Here is an 18,958-nt window from a genome sequence, read left to right as displayed (position 1 = left end):
GATGTTTGCTATCATTCTGGGATTTTAGCGAGAAAAAAGGTTGATCGGAGGGAACGACGAGGCCCTCAGACCCGCGGATGTGTTACTGTATTCATGGGATCGTGGTCGCGATGTCTGTGTTGATTTGACAGGGTCTTCTCCTTTGACACAGTCAGGGCTATCTGACTTCATTCCTGGGCGGGTTGTGGCTGATGCAGCTCATCGGAAGCGGGTTAAGTATGAAGCTCGATGTCAGGCGATTGGATATGGTTTCATTCCCTTCTCCTTTTCTTCGCTTGGGGAATTAGAGAAAGAGGCTGTTGCGTTACTAAAGCGGATTCAGAGGTTCTCGACAACGCAAGACATTGGGGCTCGTGCTGCAGCTCATATCTTCACTAGGGTAGGATTTGCAATAGCTAGAGGAATGGGGGTCCAGATTGTATCTCGGCTTCCCACTAATTAATTTATTGTAGGTTGTATGACTTTTGTTTTTGAGATATAATAATAATAATAATGATAATGATGATAATAATGATAATAATGATAATGATAATGATAATAATAATAATAATAATAATAATAATAATAATAATAATAATAATAATAATTAGATACACTAGTTAGATACATGTATTAATTAAAACATTAAAGAGGGTGGGTTAGGGTGTTGGACTGTTGGGCGGTTGCCTCTGTTAGCTTTTCGTGTTTTTTTCTTTTTCTTTTTTTTTTTTAAATATTTTTTTAAAAATTTGTTTAAATGGGTTAGATATATGTAAGTGTTTTGTGTTCTTTTGTCATAATACTATTTTATTTTTAAATTAAATAGTATATGTGTTTATGTTGGGGATGGAGTGTGTTGCTACGAATGTTCAAGTTTAATCTTTTTTTTTTTTAAGCAAGAAAGGAAAGTCAATATATTACTAGCTGGTCATGAATACCCAGCAAATCAGAACTCTAGAATTAATCAATTAGATGATACCTGTCTTGTTGTTTTATGTATATTGTATTCTTAGAACTCTAGAAGTTTGTTTTGGAGTGTCGCCTTGTCAGATTAGGGAGGACTTAGAGGAGTGATATTGACAGAGAAGAGGGCTTTTCCTGATTTTTAGTAATGGTGATTATGTGATTGTTTGTAATTTAGGATTGTGAATGGATCAGTTGTTTGTGTGTAGAGTAATAGTACTACACCGTTTGGATTAGGATTAGGGTAGGGGAATGACAATGGATGTGTTACTGTGTCAAAACTTAAATATTTCTGTAAATAAAACTTGGGAATGAAATATTTTGGGAGAGATTAGTTGAGCACTTGAGCTTGTTATTACATTTGCATGGTTTCTTACACTGATGTGAGTGATGTCATGTTTTAACTGTGCAGTAAGACTGTGCAACTGCAACTGCATTTATTGAGGATTACTAAGCAAATGCTTTTTTTCTGTTGTTGACTGGAGTCATAGTATATTTGAAGAGTTATGATTATCTAGTTGTGGTGCATGAATATGTGTGGGTTTGGCCACTGATGAAGGTTGTTTAGAAGGAAAGAGTTTGTGAAAATTTGATTTGTTGGAATGTTTGCATTGTTATTGTGGGTACATTTGGTTATTTAGATTAAATTAGCCATCTTTTAACCAAATTACCTGTTTTGAGTAGCACTATCCTCTATTTCTTGTGTATATTATGCGTATTTTAAATTAAGTTAAGTGAGGCGTATACTTATTCTTTTTAATTATGCCATGACTTATTTTAAAGTTTCTCACATGAAATCTTAACAGATTCTTATCAATAATGAAAATCAGCTGCCAATAAGCTCAAATTTTGATTTACAAAAAGTGTTGTGATAATCAGCAGAAAGCTGTCAAGAAGTCTGATCTGTATTCTTGGATTAGAGATGAGTCTGGTTTTGACCTAGAATAGGTTTTGCTGATTATTTGTATCTGTTTTTTTTTTTTTTTTTTTTTTTTTAATTTTTTTTTTTAGTACAGAATTCTGTTTTGTGGCTCTGTTTCTTTGTTCAGATGTATCCCTTCAAACTTTTGAAGTGGTTCTACTGTTGCTAGTGCCTATTACATATACGATGATGCTTGCTAGTGTTGCAATGTGCATTTTAATATTTTATGCACTATTGAAGTTGGCAACGCATTAAAATGATATTGCTCAAGGCTTTTCTTGTGATATTTAAACGATGCAAGGCTATTTATGTGATTTATATTTATGTAGAATCTTCCCGTGTCTATTGCTTTCATGATCGTCTTTGAATTAATTTCCATTTATGATATTGAAGTCAAATCATGATTCCTCGTAGCATGCATTTTCCAGTATGTTCTTAGGTAGATTTCTGGTGTAGATTATTCACTGCCTATTAAAAATCCCCTAAAACATCCTTTGTGATAAACTGACTATGGTGTCCTGTTATATTTTATATGACCTTATGGCTTGGTGTTCCTTGGTTGCTTTAGATGACAGAATAGGTACTACTCCAATTTGTGCAGTGTTTTTCCTTAAATGAATTTCTAATGCGTTGAATAAAATGTGGGTGTTTGTTTTTCATTTTGAGGTGTGTTTGGAGATTTGGTAGAGGTTTGGGCACAAAGCCCGCGTATAAGACCTCGCTGTACCTGTGAGTAACTTAGCAAACCTCACATCTTCCTCCCGCTTCAAAGAGTACATGTGTTATTTTAGATGAACTACTACAAGAGGGGGGTGAATGGTAGTAGGTTCCAATCGCGGAACTTATGCGGAAATTAAAAACAAAACGTAAAGGAACTTAAAGCACACAGCAAGTTTTACAAGGAAACCATCCAGTGCCTAACTGGAAGTAAAACCTCGGCCCTATTGGGACTTATAAACAAATTCCACTATAATAGGCAACTCTCCTAGTACAACCTATTACACAGACCTTTGCTTTGCAAGTTCCACCACGGACACTTGACTCTATGATAGGACACCTCCTACCAGACCTAAGACACCTCTCAGGACCCTTTTTCTCCCTTAACCCAGGACACTTCCTAGGTAACCCAAGACACCTCTCAGGTTCCTTTCACTCACTGTGCAACCCAAGACACACTCGGGGTGACTAACTACCACTCAAATTTTAGAGAATTCAAACTCATACACTCAAACGTGAATTTAAGAGAATTCACAATCTCACCCCAAAATCCAAAACACTCAAACCCATTTTCCCATTACAAGATCTCAAAGAATAACTCTAAATACATATATATGAATAAAGAGATAAAACTAATATGTTGGACACTCGAGACCTGTCTGGAACTCACTGGACGTACTGTAACCAAAACCTGATAGGAACTTTGACCAGGAGAACTGACTTAGCTTCGTGGTGAAGGATAAAACCATTAAGCACGACCACTACACTTCGCCAGCCTCAACTTTGAATAAATACAGATGAAAATATTTATAGTACACTCGAATTATTCATTTCATCTTGAAAAAGAAGTTTTTTGAAAAGATAAGTTTAAAAGATATTTTCTAAAAATCAGTTTTCCGAAAATATATCCTTTTTGTTAAGAATAAAATCTGTCAATAATAATAAGATAAACTTAACATAAAATCAGATTTTATTCCAATCTTATCTTTTTGTTTAAAAATACTTTTTAAACAAAATTATCTTTTTCCAAAAGGGATTTATTAGAAGATAAATATCTTTATTCAGTAAAACCAAATCCCTAAAAGATATGCACGTATAAGGTAAATATATATATCATTAAAACCGACTTTTAACGACGTGCATACTTAAGTTCCTATTAGGTTCCTGAACTCTGACAGTCTCTGAGTTCCTGACAAGTCAGTCACTCTAATTTCATTGACTGTTTGGAGTTCACCTTGGTTCTATATAGACTTGTTCCAGACCAACTTTTATGTCCAACATACTTACATGAATCCTAGAGCAATATACTTCTATTTCTCTGTCTTCATGCTGCTTCTCTGAAACGCTTGTTCTGGAATCCTGTAGTCTTGATATATTCTGGATCTTTGGGTTTGCCCCAGCATTACACCGGAACCAGGTCGTTACAACCCGTTGATATGTTCCTGTCAGGAAACACCTTTGCCCCAGCATTACACCGGATCCAGGTCATTACAACCCGTGGTATGTTCCTGTCAGGGAACACCTTGAAGTTCCATTTCTGGAACTCTTCTTCTAACTTTACTTGTATCCTCATGGATCTTCTAAAGTTCCTCTGTTTCAGTTCCTTCTTCAACTCTCATAGTTTACTAAACCTGCAAACATCAAAACACTAGAAAATCCTTATTAAATGGAAGTTTGCTCAATTCTTAACATCATCATCAAAACCTCATAAGGGTCAACAAGTTGTCCCTTTTTTATGATGACAAACTGGGCAAACTTCTGAGAATAACAAAGTAAAACAGAAGGTTAGTTTTTTATTTATAAAAACAATAAAGAAAACTAAACTAAATTAAAAGACTCCTACACATACATAACCTATATATGTATAGGATACTTACCTTCGTGGTTCCTTAGCCATCATCATGCTTATCAACCATAACACTTATCGTTGTTCTTGTTCCTCTATTGCTTATCCTATATTGCTCAAGTTCCTTACATATATACCTGTCATTACTCAGGTTCCTTGTATCCTGTTCCAAGCATAACTTGCTCTTTCTATGCACAACTTAACATACACGTTAGATAGATAATCATCATTAGTTTATAATCATCAAAACCTAATTGCTCAACAACATGAACTTTAGTAAAGCATCTTATGTATGCGAACACCTTTTTAGCAAGTTATGAAGCCTCAGAAGCTACTCGTAGAACCTCAGAAGCTACTCGTAGAACCTCAGAAGCTACTCGTAGAACCTCAGAAGCTACTCGTAGAACACCTTTTCTGATGTAGAGTAATACTTCTAACTGAAAAGGGCAAATAATGCTGGACATGTAATTGCTACAAATAACTGGCAATCATGGCACATAACAGAAACTATTTGTCTTTCCTTTTCAAACAAATTGATTTTGTTGATTCATAATTTGTCAAGTATAATTGGACATTTTCATGATTTACAGGTTGATGTTATTACAGAGTATATGTTTGTGTGACATAAATGCTTAATTTATATTTTCTTGTGTGATTCCATTTTGTACTTGAAAATGTTACAGATATAACATGGCATCAAATCGGTGGTTAAAAGAATCAACTGTTCCAAGAAAAACTCAGGATGGATCACCATTTGGCTTCGTAGCTCTTCGAGGAGAGCTCCATGTGATCTCCCTCCTCCAGGGAGTTGAATTGTCAGCAATCCGAAGATCAAGGAATCGCAGAAGGGGCACTATCCTGTTCATGCAAATTTATGACCCCAGAAAAATGTCATGGAGATCTCTCATTACCAGGACAACTTTCCAATTTCCGCTAGATTTCAAAACTGCAGTTATGTGCACAGTTCGTGTGTAGTCTACATTTACATTATAAATTGAATATGGGCGACAGTATACTCAACAAGCAAATCCATTGCTATGTATATATAGTTCACTAATTTATATAACTTTGTACCATTAGTGTGTTCATTAGTTCATACATGTCATTGTACGGTTTTCATGAGATTGGAATATAATATTCTTAAATTAATATATTGTGCGACTTAGCCTTTTAGAATATTGTTTTAAAAGGCAAATTAAAATGCGAAACTTTTTAATGCTCGATTGGTACTTAACTACTTACTGCTTGAAATTACTCGAGTCTTTCACCATCGTCTACCTTGATTACTCATCTCTGTAAAAAAAACTTATTCTCGGAGATGGTTTTCACACAAGTTAGGCTCCAATTTATTGCCCTTTTGTGTTATGATTAATAAATGTGACAACTAAATTAAAAGGTGTAATAATGTGACAACTAGATTTGAAAAACGGACGGATTTAGTAAAATTGTAAATTACTGGGTAATATTATTGCCTTTTGTTTTGGATTATCAAAATTAGGTGAAATTAATTTTGTTCTCTATCCTTTTATCCAAAAAAATTTAATAATAAAAAAAAATAGAAAAAAAAAATCTATCTCTATTGAAAAATAAACAGTGAGAGAATAACACATAAAATCTCTTATTAACAACATAAGGGAATTGAAGAAACTACAACACTTGATGATGGAGCATGTACCATAGAGGGCACATTACCATAAACAACATAAGGGATGCCCAATACATCTCTTACTACCGTATACGGCGGAGCTTGTATCCTCGAAAATGGACTACGAGGCGCATAGAAGAACATAGGAGCGTTAGGAGGATACATTGTATTATGACGACGCATATGAACAAACTCTTGAATATTAGTAGCATTACTTGTTTGAGATGGAGATATGCCGTAGAGTATCCCTTCAAACTTTGTGTAGTCTTGAAAATTTTCGAAGCGAGAGTTGGAACAATCCCATTCAAAGAACTTGCTTAGAAGTTGAGCCGTTGCTAAGCTATCCGACCCTGCATGATGACGCTTTCCGAGTAGTTTAAACCCAACCATTTGAGTCACTTTCCCCAATCCTAACACATCTTCACTCAAAGGACCCAAGTAGTTCTCATAGTGCTTAACCATTGCTTTAAGATCATAAAACCTTCCAAAAACCCTCTTAACTAGTTCAAGAAATTGATCTTTCGTGCTTGGTATCGACAATCCGAGCACACTACTAATCAAGAACGCTAAGTCGTACATACCATGAAATGTAACCCACTTGATTTTTCCATGGAATTTTTCCACAATGTTACGAAATCCAACTTTGAATTTGTGAAATATACTCGTGGTTTCGCCTTGAACGTACGTCCGAGGATCACATAGATTGAACTGCCAACAACCACCTATCTTCCCTTCATCATCACATAAACTTAACCCGACTTGAAACAACTTGCAATTGCCGGTGTTGTACTTCATATCTTCGTATCTCATCAACTCGGTTGCACCTCGTGGTGTAACACATAAGAATGGAGTGAAGCCCGTATCAATACAAACATTGTTGTATAGCGCTAATAAATCAGTTAGACTTTTCATCTCTTCATCGTAGTTATTCAATCGTACTTGAATGATTGATAATGTTGAATCCATGACTTTAACTCTTCTCTCTTCACTTTTCACTCTTGTCTTGCTCTATTTGTTTTTGTGTTTTTGGGTGAAGTTGTATTATCTTTGCTTCAATGTAATGAGGCGTATATATTGAATTTATGCTGCTAGTGTACACTTCCGTGCACCCTAAGTAAAAAATAAACAAATCATGATTATTATTTTTGGAAATTATATCAAGTTAAAGATAATCCGTGAAATTTTTGGAAATTAAATCAAATTAAGATATTATTTCCCTACATTTATGCTATTATATTCGATTCTAATGCGTGTATATATTTGTGATGGGTTAAGTAAGTTTTCCAAAAAAAAAAATTTGTTTCCTCAAAAAAATAACTAGGCTCCCTTCTCATTATTTTACAGTACCTTAGCCTTTTTCTTTTCAATACTCCGTACAATATTTTTACAATTTGTTGTACACATTAAATATTAATTATATCACGCTTCCACAATTATATATATTTACGATATGAATTTTACCACGAATAAGAAGAAATTGTTACGTTGTTAAAGATGATAATTTAATAGCTCAATCCATCCATTTACATTTTTAATTAGTTTTTCAAATAGCGTGTATTATATATACACTCTATATTCATAAATGTACCTATGTTCATAGAACTTAACATTGTCCATTTTTGTCCATTTTTTTCCCTTATTCCGGTTTATTTGCAAACCTATTTTACTATCTTACTCTTATTTCCTATAGTTTTTTACACGTTTTCGTTGATTTTTTTTTTTGGGAAATTCTCTTTGGTATACCTCTAATAATAAACATTCTCAGTGGTCAAATGCAAAAAAAGTTATTATCCTTGGTGAACCATGTTTTAAAAAGTTTTATCAATGGTAACATTAAGCAAGGTAATTAGGCATTTTAAGCGTAACTATGGTTAACTAATGATGTAATGACTAATTTGACCCTGTGGTTAACCCATTCTTAGATTTTTTTAAAGGAAAAAAAAAAAAAAAAAAAAAAAACCAAACCCCTCACCTAGCCACCAGCACCACTGTCGGCGGCTAACCCCCAGTCGGCTTGCCTTCCCACCACCCGCCCCACCTCCTCTCTTTCCCAGTTCCCCCACCACCGTTCGTTGGGCGGCCCTTATCGCACCCAAAACCACCACGAAAACCAACACCCCTCCCCGACGAACTCCCTCCTCGACAAAACCACCACAAACCCTTGAAATCTACCCAAAACCACCAGAAAACCGAAACCCATTTCCAGGTTTGGTTTCGAAACCCTAACCGGGTTTGGGTATTTTCTGGTGTTTTGGGGTTTTTTAGGGTTTTTGGCCGGCGAACAAGGGAGGGGGTCGTCGGGGAAGGACGCCGGTTTTGTGGTGGTTAGAGTGATCGACGGTGGGCATTAGGTGGGGAAAATAGGAAGGGTCGAAAAGGGGGGAGAGAGAGAGGAGGTGGGGGCGGGGGAGGCGGGGCGTCACTAGGGGAGGTCGGCGCACCAGCGAAGGTAGTGCTGGGCGCCGATGCCGGCGTCGGTTTTGGTGTAGGAGGTCGGGAGGGGGAGAGGGAATGGTGGCGAATGGTGGGGAAGGTGGTGGCAGGGTGGTGGTTTTTTTATTTATTTAATTAATTTTAAGATGGGGGTATTTTAGGCATCACAGCTTTTTTTTACTTAGAATGGTTAACCATGGTTAAGAAATGCCTAATTATCTTGCTTAATGTTACCATTGATAAAACTTTTTAAAACATGGTTCACCAAGGATAATAACTTTTTTTGCATTTGACCACTGAAAATGTTTATTATTAGAGGTCTACCAAAGAGAATTTCCCTTTTTTTTTCTCTCTCTCTTTCAAACTGTGAAACACCCACCTTTTTACACTATTTTTCTTATTTATCCACCTTTCTGTTATACCAACTTACCATATTGGTACTCTCTTTCCAATTGCCTTTAATATATTTGCAAAGAGTAAATGTTATGGTAATAAGAACTTTAATTTGAAAACAAATGAAAGTAGTAGATATATGTACTCCATAAGAAATTTCATATTCATGTAGATATAAATATTGTTTTATTTAGAAGTCATACACATATAAATTCATAATATATTATTTAGCTACCATGAATAAATAAGTACGAGTATTGCACAACCTTACAATGGATCATCAATGCACAATATTTACTGTGTACAGAGTATATGATATAAGTTGAGATTATTCATGTCATAGTTTCCCTTTTTTCTCAAGTTTGTGGAGTAATAATTTAAAGTATAATTAACACTTTACCTTTTGTAACTTTTCTTCATCAGTGACACGTAGTATAAGATAAGATCATAAGAAATTACAAAAACTTTTATATACATCCGGTTTACACTAATAATAGTAGTTGAAACATAACTTGATTACACGATAGATACCCACAGTATTATGGTGATTAAAAGTAGTTCCTGAACAACATAACCAAGAAATCCTTAGAAATATGTTCCACCATTATTCTCCAGGGCAGTCTTGAATCCTCCACATCTAGGATGATACATTATGATATCCATACAAAAAAAAGCAGCAGCCATAGATATCGGTTTTAGCCTCTGCATTACCAAACATCAGAGGTTTGAAAGTCCATCAGCAAACATAAACATATATGGCAGTGATGGTACCGACCAAATGGAAACACATTAAACAAGGTACAGACCTAAGAGATCCTTTTCTGGACCCAAGCATTGGCAAGTGGTAACACGGCGAATCCCAATGCCAGTTAAGGTCAGTTCAGCAAAAAAACAGCTTGACTGGAGCATCAGCGACATCTTTCTTCTTAGCAGTGAAGTTGATATGGTGGATACAGCCTCTTACAACACCAACAGAATTCAAGGAACCAGTACCAGACTCCACAAGCTTATAATTTGCTTTCTGAGAAATTCAGGCCAAGACAACAAAGATTAAGCAAAGTCATCAAAAATAATGGGAAAAGCAAAAACCATAACAAGAAAACTAACCGTGCATTCATTATAGAACTCCAAGGCTAGCTTTGCATACGGCCTCACTTCAGCATTAGAATCTTTTTTTGTGCACTCCCTATTGCCCAATTTAGACCTTCGACTGTCTGAATTCAAACTACAAAACAATAACATGTTCTTTTGTGTCATTCTCATTCAAAGTGTTGATATAGTAAATGTTTCGGCAAAAAATGAGCTAACCGGGCCTTGGAGGGGTGTCTGAGAACCTCGAATTTGGGCCTTGAATGGACCTGCAAAATGAACCCCGAGCCCCGGGGGTTGAACCCGGGGCGGAGCCTCCGACGCCCAAGTTAGTTGCCAAACAATGCATATTTTGAGAGGAGTTTAGGGGAGAGAGTGGAGGAGTATGGTCATCTTAGATGATAAGAGTGACCTCCTTTTACCTTATGCCCATTGAGGGGTATTTATATGAGTACATGAGTGGGTTTGTGAGCCCTAAAAGTACATATGTGGGCTGTTGAAGGCCATATTGATGCATTTGACTTATTTGGGGCCTTTTAGACCTTTTTTATGCCCTTTGGGCTCATATGGGTAGAATTACCCAAGACTAAAATGGGTATGACCATTTTAGGACCCAAACAATTAGCCCCCGAGACCCAATTCTATTTGAAAAATGAGTTGGGTTTTGTTTCAATTTCCCAAATAATTCGTTCATAGAAATTGAGTCGAAGGACTTTATTTGTTCAGGTTTATGCTAGGCAACACTCTTGATCCGAGGATTGTAAGAGTTATTACTCTTGATCCGAGGATTGAAAGAGTTCATCCGAGGCAACACTCTTGATCCAAGGATTGAAAGAGTTAATTACTCTTGATCCGAGGACTGAAAGAGTTCATCCGAGGCAACACTCTTGATCCAAGGTTTGATCTGAGGACTGAAAGAGTTCATCCGAGGCAACACTCTTGATCCAAGGATTGAAAGAGTTAATTACTCTTGATCCGAGGACTGAAAGAGTTCATCCGAGGCAACACTCTTGATCCAAGGTTTGATCCGAGGACTGAAAGGGTTCATCCGAGGCAACACTCTTGATCCAAGGATTGAAAGAGTTAATTACTCTTGATCCGAGGACTGAAAGAGTTCATCCGAGGCAACACTCTTGATCCAAGGATTGAAAGAGTTAATTACTCTTGATCCGAGGATAGAAAGAGTTCATCCGAGGCAACACTCTTGATCCAAGGATTGAAAGAGTTAATTACTCTTGATCCGAGGATAGAAAGAGCTTACTCTTGATCCAGGGATAGAAAGAGCTTATCACTCTTGATCCGGGGATAGAAAGAGTTTATCACTCTTGATCCGAGGATAGAAAGAGCTTACTCTTGATCCGAGGATAGAAAGAGCTCACTCTTGATCCGGGGATAGAAAGAGTTTACTCTTGATCCGGGGATAGAAAGAGTTTATCACTCTTGATCCGAGGATAGAAAGAGTTTACTCTTGATCCGGGGATAGAAAGAGCTTACTCTTGATCCGGGGATAGAAAGAGTTTATCACTCTTGATCCGAGGATAGAAAGAGCTTACTCTTGATCCGGGGATAGAAAGAGCTTACTCTTGATCCGGGGACAGAAAGAGCTTACTCTTGATCCGGGGATAGAAAGAGTTTACTCTTGATCCGAGGATAGAAAGAGTTTACTCTTGATCCGGGGATAGAAAGAGTTTATCACTCTTGATCCGAGGATAGAAAGAGTTTTCTCTTCTTGATCCAAGGATTTGAAAGAATCCCGAAGGATCGGACTTTTTTTTTTTTTTTTTTTTTTTTTTTTTTTCATCATCATCATCGTGAGGATGATTGATGATTAATTTTATCATCGTCCTCGTGAGGATGGTTGATGATTATTTTTTTTTGAGGAAAATATTGACTGAAAATATTAAGAGCCATTTTCATTTTGCTGAAGCATTTTGATAGGTTGTCGAAGCTAATTGCTTCGGATCATTTGCTTCGGCTAGACAATTAGACACGAAGCACTTGATAGGCCTCGGTTCTTATGAGCCACCTTTGGCTGAAATGAGCTTCGGCTCGAATGAACCACCTTCGGCTCAGAGGAGCTTCGGCTCAGAGGAGCTTCGGCTCGGACGAACCAGCCTCAGGCTTGGTTAGCTGACTGAGTTCGGCCTGGGCTGAAACACCTTCGGCCTAGGCCGAGACACCTTCGGCTTTGGCTAAAACTCCTTCAGCTGGGCGAGCTTCGGTTCGGATGAACCAATTTTCGGCACCACCTTCAGCATGGAGCAATTTAACCTCGGCAATGGTGAACCTCAGCAAGGAGCTTAAGCTTCGGCGAGAGTGAACCTCGGCTGGAAGCTCGAACTTCGGCGGGGTGAACCTAGGAAATAAGCTTCAGCAATGGCTAGCTTCGGCTCGGATGCAAATTGGTTCGGCTGAACCTCCTTCTAGTGGTGGAGTTGCGAGCCTTGAAGCTTGTGATATAGACCTCGGCAATTTGACGAGGACAAGATCTTTAGCTTTAGTATTTACTTATTCTGGATTTACGTTGGTGGCTTTTAACAAATCCATAGATTAATTAATGCCACCACCGAATGTGCATATCGAGGCACAATGAACAAAGTTTGTTCCACTTAAATTACAGTATACTTTGACTTGCCTTTTTCCACCATTTTCTTTTTTCAATTACAGTATGTGTTTGAGAAAGCACAATAATGGAGAAAATGAAGCAATTGTGTTTAGTAAATAATCAAAAGTGGAAATGAGTTTTGCCACCCTTGGCTAAGTAGTAGTTCGACAAAACTACTCATATACCTCACTTCAGCTTTTAGCAAGGCTTTAACTGAAGAAAGATACGACTGTTTAATGGACTTTGGGCTAAACTTACTGGAAATTTTGACCCATTTTCGTGATAGAACACGGTAGCCATGAATTAGTGGATTTTCATGGGTAGTAGAACTCGTATCCCCACAGACGGCGCCAAATTGTTTCGGCAAAAAATGAGCTAACCGGGCCTTGGAGGGGTGTCTGAGAACCTCGAATTTGGGCCTTGAATGGACCTGCAAAATGAACCCCAAGCCCCGGGGGTTGAACCCGGGGCGGAGCCTCCGACGCCCAAGTTAGTTGCCAAACAATGCATATTTTGAGAGGAGTTTAGGGGAGAGAGTGGAGGAGTATGGTCATCTTAGATGATAAGAGTGACCTCCTTTTACCTTATGCCCATTGAGGGGTATTTATATGAGTACATGAGTGGGTTTGTGAGCCCTAAAAGTACATATGTGGGCTGTTGAAGGCTCATATGGGTAGAATTACCCAAGACTAAAATGGGTATGACCATTTTAGGACCCAAACAGTAAATAAAATAAAAAAGTTGATATAGTAGTGACATAGCCATTCGTTTGTGTCATTCTCATTCAAAAAAAAAATAAAATAAAAATGTTGATATAGTAGTGACATAGCCATTCTCATTCAAAGTGTTGGTATTGACATAGCAATTCATCCCATTCTCACGATTCGACAAGGTAACAATAACAAATCTAAGAATAGGAAAAGATGGTATGACTTATTTATGAATCAATTTTATTTCAAACAAAAATAAAAAAAAATAATCTAAGAATAGGAAAAGATGATGATATCTAATTTCTAAAGGATATGTGGATGAGTGTGTAACTGTGCTCATACAATTAATACGGCCAACGTCGAATCAAGTAAAAGACACAATTGTTACAATTGAAAAAAACACATATAAAACCAAAATCAAATATGAATTGCAAAAACTTAAGAAATACTTTTTGGGTTTCAAAATCCCCCAAAAATAAATGATTTATGTAATTTTTACAGGCTAAACCTGAATTCAATCAACTAATCAATCAATTTTATCCTTTTTTTTTTTGTGCAATTAACTCGATAATATAAAATTCAAGCAATTTAAAAACCCTAGATCAGATCGATTGAATTATTTGAATCAAGTTAAAAACAAAAAAGTTAGAATACCTGGATGGGACAACCCTAGAACGCAAACGCTTGGAGTTGTCAGAAGCAGAATGCAAACAGTAACCACCGGGACGGCGGGACCTTCGCGAAGTACCGTCGACATCTTTTTCCTTTTTTCTTTTTTGTTTTTTTACAATGTGCCCCTCCTTTTTTAGATTTCCACACTATAAACTTAAAAATACAGTTTGTTTAATGTAATCTTATCATTATTCCGCCGTTAAAAAATTTAGTTAGTGGGGTCCACTCTCCACTTAATAATATTTTTTTATCGATTTGCGTGTTGGAAATTGTTCCGTTAAAGGTTTAGGGGGCTATTTTCGGTCTCAAGGATCCATATTGAGCTCAAATTTGGCAAAAAAATAACGTAAACGCCTTGTTGGATAAGCATTAAAACACTCTTGAAAATTGTATAAAATTAGAAATTCATGACAAAAACGGTTTGATAGTTCGGGTTCGGTTCGGTTCGGTTTGAAATTAGTTCGTTATTAAACCGGGTTGGTTTGAAATCGGTTTAAGTGTCTCGCGGGTCGGTTGCAGTTCGGTTTAAATAGTTATTGGTTCGATTTGGTTTCAGTTTATTCTTGAGTGATTTTAATTCGGTTCGGGTTGTAAACAGTTCGGGTAATAAACGGTTCGGTGCAGACGGGTTGCGGTTTGTTAACGGTTCGGCGTAAACGGTTTTTATCCGGGTTCAAACAGTTTCGAGTTGGGAACGATTTCGGGTTAGAAACAGTTCGGTTCTTTTTCGGTTCAGTTTATAACTAGTTAGGTTCTTTTTTGGTTCAGTTTATAACTGGTTTGGTTCTTTTTGGTTTAGTTTATAACTAGTTCTGTTCTTTTCGGTTCAGTTTATAACTAGTTCACTTCTTTTTCGGTTCAGTTTATAATAATGCTCAATCGGTAGTAAACATGTGTGCATAATTAAATTTCATTTAAAACACCTTTTAACTTGATTTTAATATTCTCTTTATAGTAAGTAGTTTGTAGCCGATTCATTTATAAGCGATCCGTTTCATAAACGATTCGGTTTGCAAGTGGTTCGGTTTATATACAATTCGGTGCAAACGGGTTGCGGGTTGTTAACGGTTCAGTATAAACGGTTTTTATCCCAATTCAAATGGTTTCAGGTTGAAAGCGGTTTCAATTCGGGTTAGAAACAGTTCGGTTCTTTTTCGGTTCGGTTTGCTTTCAGTTCGGTTTAAAACTGGTTCGATTCATTAACGGGTTCGGTTCTTATACGGTGTAACGTTATTCGGATCGGTTCGATTCGGGTTCATTCACATGCGGTCCGGGTCGGTTTTCGGTTTCTAAAAACGGTTTTTAATCGGTTCGGTTCTCATTTGGGTCGGTTTGTTTCGGGCAGTTAAACGAGTTTCAGTTTGAAATTTGACAACCTGATCAAGTCGAGCCCGGCCCAATTTAGGGTGGGTTTTGGGCAGATTTTTTCGGCCCAAAATTGGGTCGGATCCGGCCCTGCCCCAAAAAATAAAAAATTTGGGCGAGCTTGGGAAATCAATTTTATGCAATTTTAGTTATTTTTTTGGCCCAGCCCAAAAAGCCCGCATGGCTCGGGTAGTTTGGGCACACATATTCTAGCCCGACCCGAGGAATAGACTTACTTTTTTGCTCTCGGCCCGGCCCACCCATTGATAACCTCTAGCTTATATATAGTCCTAGCCTCCTAGGGGCTATGATAGCATTATCCTAAAAAAAACATATAGTAGTACACGTTTATTCAAAAAGAATTTGTTTTTAATTGATTTTATTAATCCCACCTTTAAGCGATTCACTGTGAATAATCCCAACTTTTGATTATTATTTAATAATTCCACTTTTATTGATCTTTTGTGACCGATAACTTGTAAATTAGGTACTTTTTAAAAAAAAAAAAAAAAAGGTAACTTGTCATTTTTTTTTTGAAAGATGACACATGTCACTTAGTGATTGGTAAAAAAAAAAACTTACAATGAGAATGCCTATGTATTTTTACCCTTTTTAATCGTGTTTGATGCAATCGTTAACACTTTCAATGAGAATGGCTATGTATTTTTACCCTGCCGAATCGTGTTTGATGCAACCTTAAACACTTTCATTGAGAATGACTATATATTTTTACCTTGTCGAATCGTGTTTGATGCAAGTTAACCCTTTCATTGAGAATGACTGTATTTTTACCCTGCCGAATCGTGTTTGATGCAAGTTAACTCTTTCTATGAGAATGGCTATGTGGCACTTCTGCTAACCATACTCTCATCTCAACATAATATCTACATATTATTACTAGCTGGACAATTGACATCTCTTTAAACTTGAGAAAAAGAAATTACTAACGTTGTTATTTGTGTGTCTAATATTAATTATAAGCATTATCAACCACACACTTGTAAATAGATTAGACACAGTTATTGGGTTGTGCATGGCTATAAAATTAGGCCCTAAACTCTTTTACGACACAATAAATCAAACATTGAAATCAATTCAATATGAATAACAATAAGTTGTGTGCTTGTTTAATAATTATCCTTGCCTTTGTAATGGTGGGTGAATCAGTTCCGCTCTCAAACATCATGGAGTTTGATGAGCTTGCAAAAGTACTCATTGAAGGTGGTGGTGGTGGTAGTGGCCACGACACGGTTGATGATGTTGGCAATCGCCTCAGTGGCCCTGTTTGCACAAAATTTTGCAGAGACCTTGGTGAATCTTGTGGGTTTCGCAAAGGGGTCTGTTGCTCGGACTCAACCTGCGATGATGGCACTTGCAAAAGATTGTGCAAAGCCAAAGGTGAAGCTTGTGGGTTTCACAAAGGGGTCTGTTGCTCGAGCTTACAATGCATTGATGGTGCTTGCGGAAGAGTGTGCAAAGCCAAAGGTGAAGCTTGTGGGTTTCGCAAAGGGGTCTGTTGCTCAGGCTTACATTGCATTGATGGTGCTTGCAAAAAAACGTGCAAAGACGAAGGTGAAGCTTGTGGGTTTCGTACGGTCTGTTGCTCAGGCACTAGATGTGAAGATGGGTAATGAATGTATGTTCAACAAAACCTTTTATCTCACTACATATCTATATGTATGTATTGTTGTGAACGTATATGTAACGTTCATGCCTTCTAAATAAATTAGTGTTTCTATGTGTAATGTGTATGCATTATTGTATTGTTGCTTTGCATCAAAAAAATTATTGTATTGTTGCTATACGGCCAATATATATGGATCCGTACATAATTTTTAAATAAAATAAAATCTATTTTGTTGTGTAAATATCTAAGTGGGTGTTTTACATACTATTATCGAGTGTGTTAATTTATTATGGTTAATGAACATCTCTCATGAACTTTATCGTTGCCCTCAGATCAATTTCAATAATTACTACTTCTCCGTAGCTTCCAACACTACTAAAATTCGGTCAAATTGCGACCGTTTTCTACGACCGTCATGAAACGATTGCAAAATATAAAATTTGCGACCGTTTAGAACGCAGTTGCAAAATTACGACCGTTTTTGCCGGTTTTAACCATCGCAAGGTCATTTCAACATTTTAAAATAATTTGAAATTTAAAAAAACCTTTTGCGACCATTTTTGCGATTGCAAAAGCCTTTTTTTTTAAAAAAAAAAAAAATATATGTATAAAAGGCCACCCAATTCACTCTAACTGTAAATTACTCACGCTACTCTTTATTTCTTAATTGACTACATTAATAGCTTGTCGCAGCTGGGTGTAGGTTGCGATATGTTCTGCTCACTCGTTCTTTTTATTATTACAACCTGTGAGACACACAAAAATTGCGTGTGCAATATAAGAAATTTATATGCATGTCTCGATTCTTTTTTTTTTTCCCCTAAATATATCTATCTTATTCTAATAAAAAAAATATTAGTGTGTTAATAAATTGATGAAGTCTTAGAGGTTAAGTTCAGTTCAGTTCAGTTCAGTTCAGTTCAGCTGAGTTCAGTCAATCAAAACAGGCCCTTACAGGTAGCTGCAAGATTCAGACTACAATACACACATCAACTCCCTAGTCTTAGCAATATAACAAAAGATTTTAGAATAAAAATGACAAGTTTTCATAAATAACTGACTGTTAGGCACCTACATACTTGTACTCTTCGTAATCCGGCTTGATTTTTTGGTTTTCTTTGTCCTCATCGAATTCTGTTGTTCCGAAAGGTGAAACAAAAATTTCAACATAACACACTGTTCTATCAATATAACGAGGAAAATCAATATTCTCCTGTTCTAGATCTTCTTGAACTGGGTCAATTACACTAAGTTGCTTCCTTTTATCCTCCTCGTAATGGACTAAACACTTGCTGCTCTCATAGACTTGAAATAGATAAAAAGGCCTTTGTCGACAGAAAATTTTCGCCCATGTATATCCCAACTAACTAACAAGTGACTTCAACAAGCACCCATTAGTCACAAATAGTTGTATCTAATCTTTATCATAAAAATAACAATCAGATACAATTTAACGCTTTTAATTCTCCAAAAAGCTGGGTGTATGTTAATTTATTGAAAGACTGGTTAAAGTTATATTATAAGTATTTAAAGTATTTAAAATTACCTTTATACAAAAATACACATAAACTTATCTTACAAAAGACTTATAATATAGTATTAAGATTATCATATTAGCCTTTATAATATGTAATCATGAATCTATAAGAAAAAAAAAAAATCAAATCAATGACAAATTAAAACTTACCCTTTAAGGGATTAAAGTTACCACAAAAATAGTTAAAGTTACCCATTGATCATCTTACAATAAAATTAACGTACACTCGCCTTTACACAGGATTTATTGCAATTTTTTTAATATATGAGGCGATAATCATGTATTGTAGGGATAGTTTTGAGGATTACTTTAGTATAGTACGGAGTATATAGTTTTATATAGATTGATATAATATTGTAAGTAAATTCAAACTTTAAATTCATAAATAATATGAGGAACAATATATGTACAAAAATAATATACTAGCTATCTTTATGAAATTTCAACTCACTTAC

The 18,958-nt window shown here is 36.3% G+C and overlaps 1 protein-coding gene across 1 annotated transcript; it reads right to left on the bottom strand.

The window, feature by feature from the left end:
- Positions 1–4,741: 4,741 nt before the first annotated feature.
- Positions 4,742–7,038, bottom strand: LOC145639902 (putative CCR4-associated factor 1 homolog 8). Its single transcript, XM_081691224.1, has 2 exons — positions 6,103–7,038; positions 4,742–4,864 (listed from the first exon to the last, which is right to left on the bottom strand). Exons 1-2 carry the CDS (start codon positions 7,036–7,038, stop codon positions 4,742–4,744), a joined length of 1,059 nt encoding a protein of 352 aa, XP_081547350.1.
- Between the last annotated feature and the right edge of the window lie 11,920 nt (positions 7,039–18,958).

The sequence above is a fragment of the Chenopodium album genome, chromosome 7 (genome assembly GCF_948465745.1).
Source record: "Chenopodium album chromosome 7, dcCheAlbu1.1, whole genome shotgun sequence".
NCBI lineage: Eukaryota > Viridiplantae > Streptophyta > Magnoliopsida > Caryophyllales > Amaranthaceae > Chenopodium > Chenopodium album.
The sequence above is the reverse complement of the archived record's forward strand: the minus strand, read 5'-3'. Positions and strand labels throughout refer to the sequence as shown.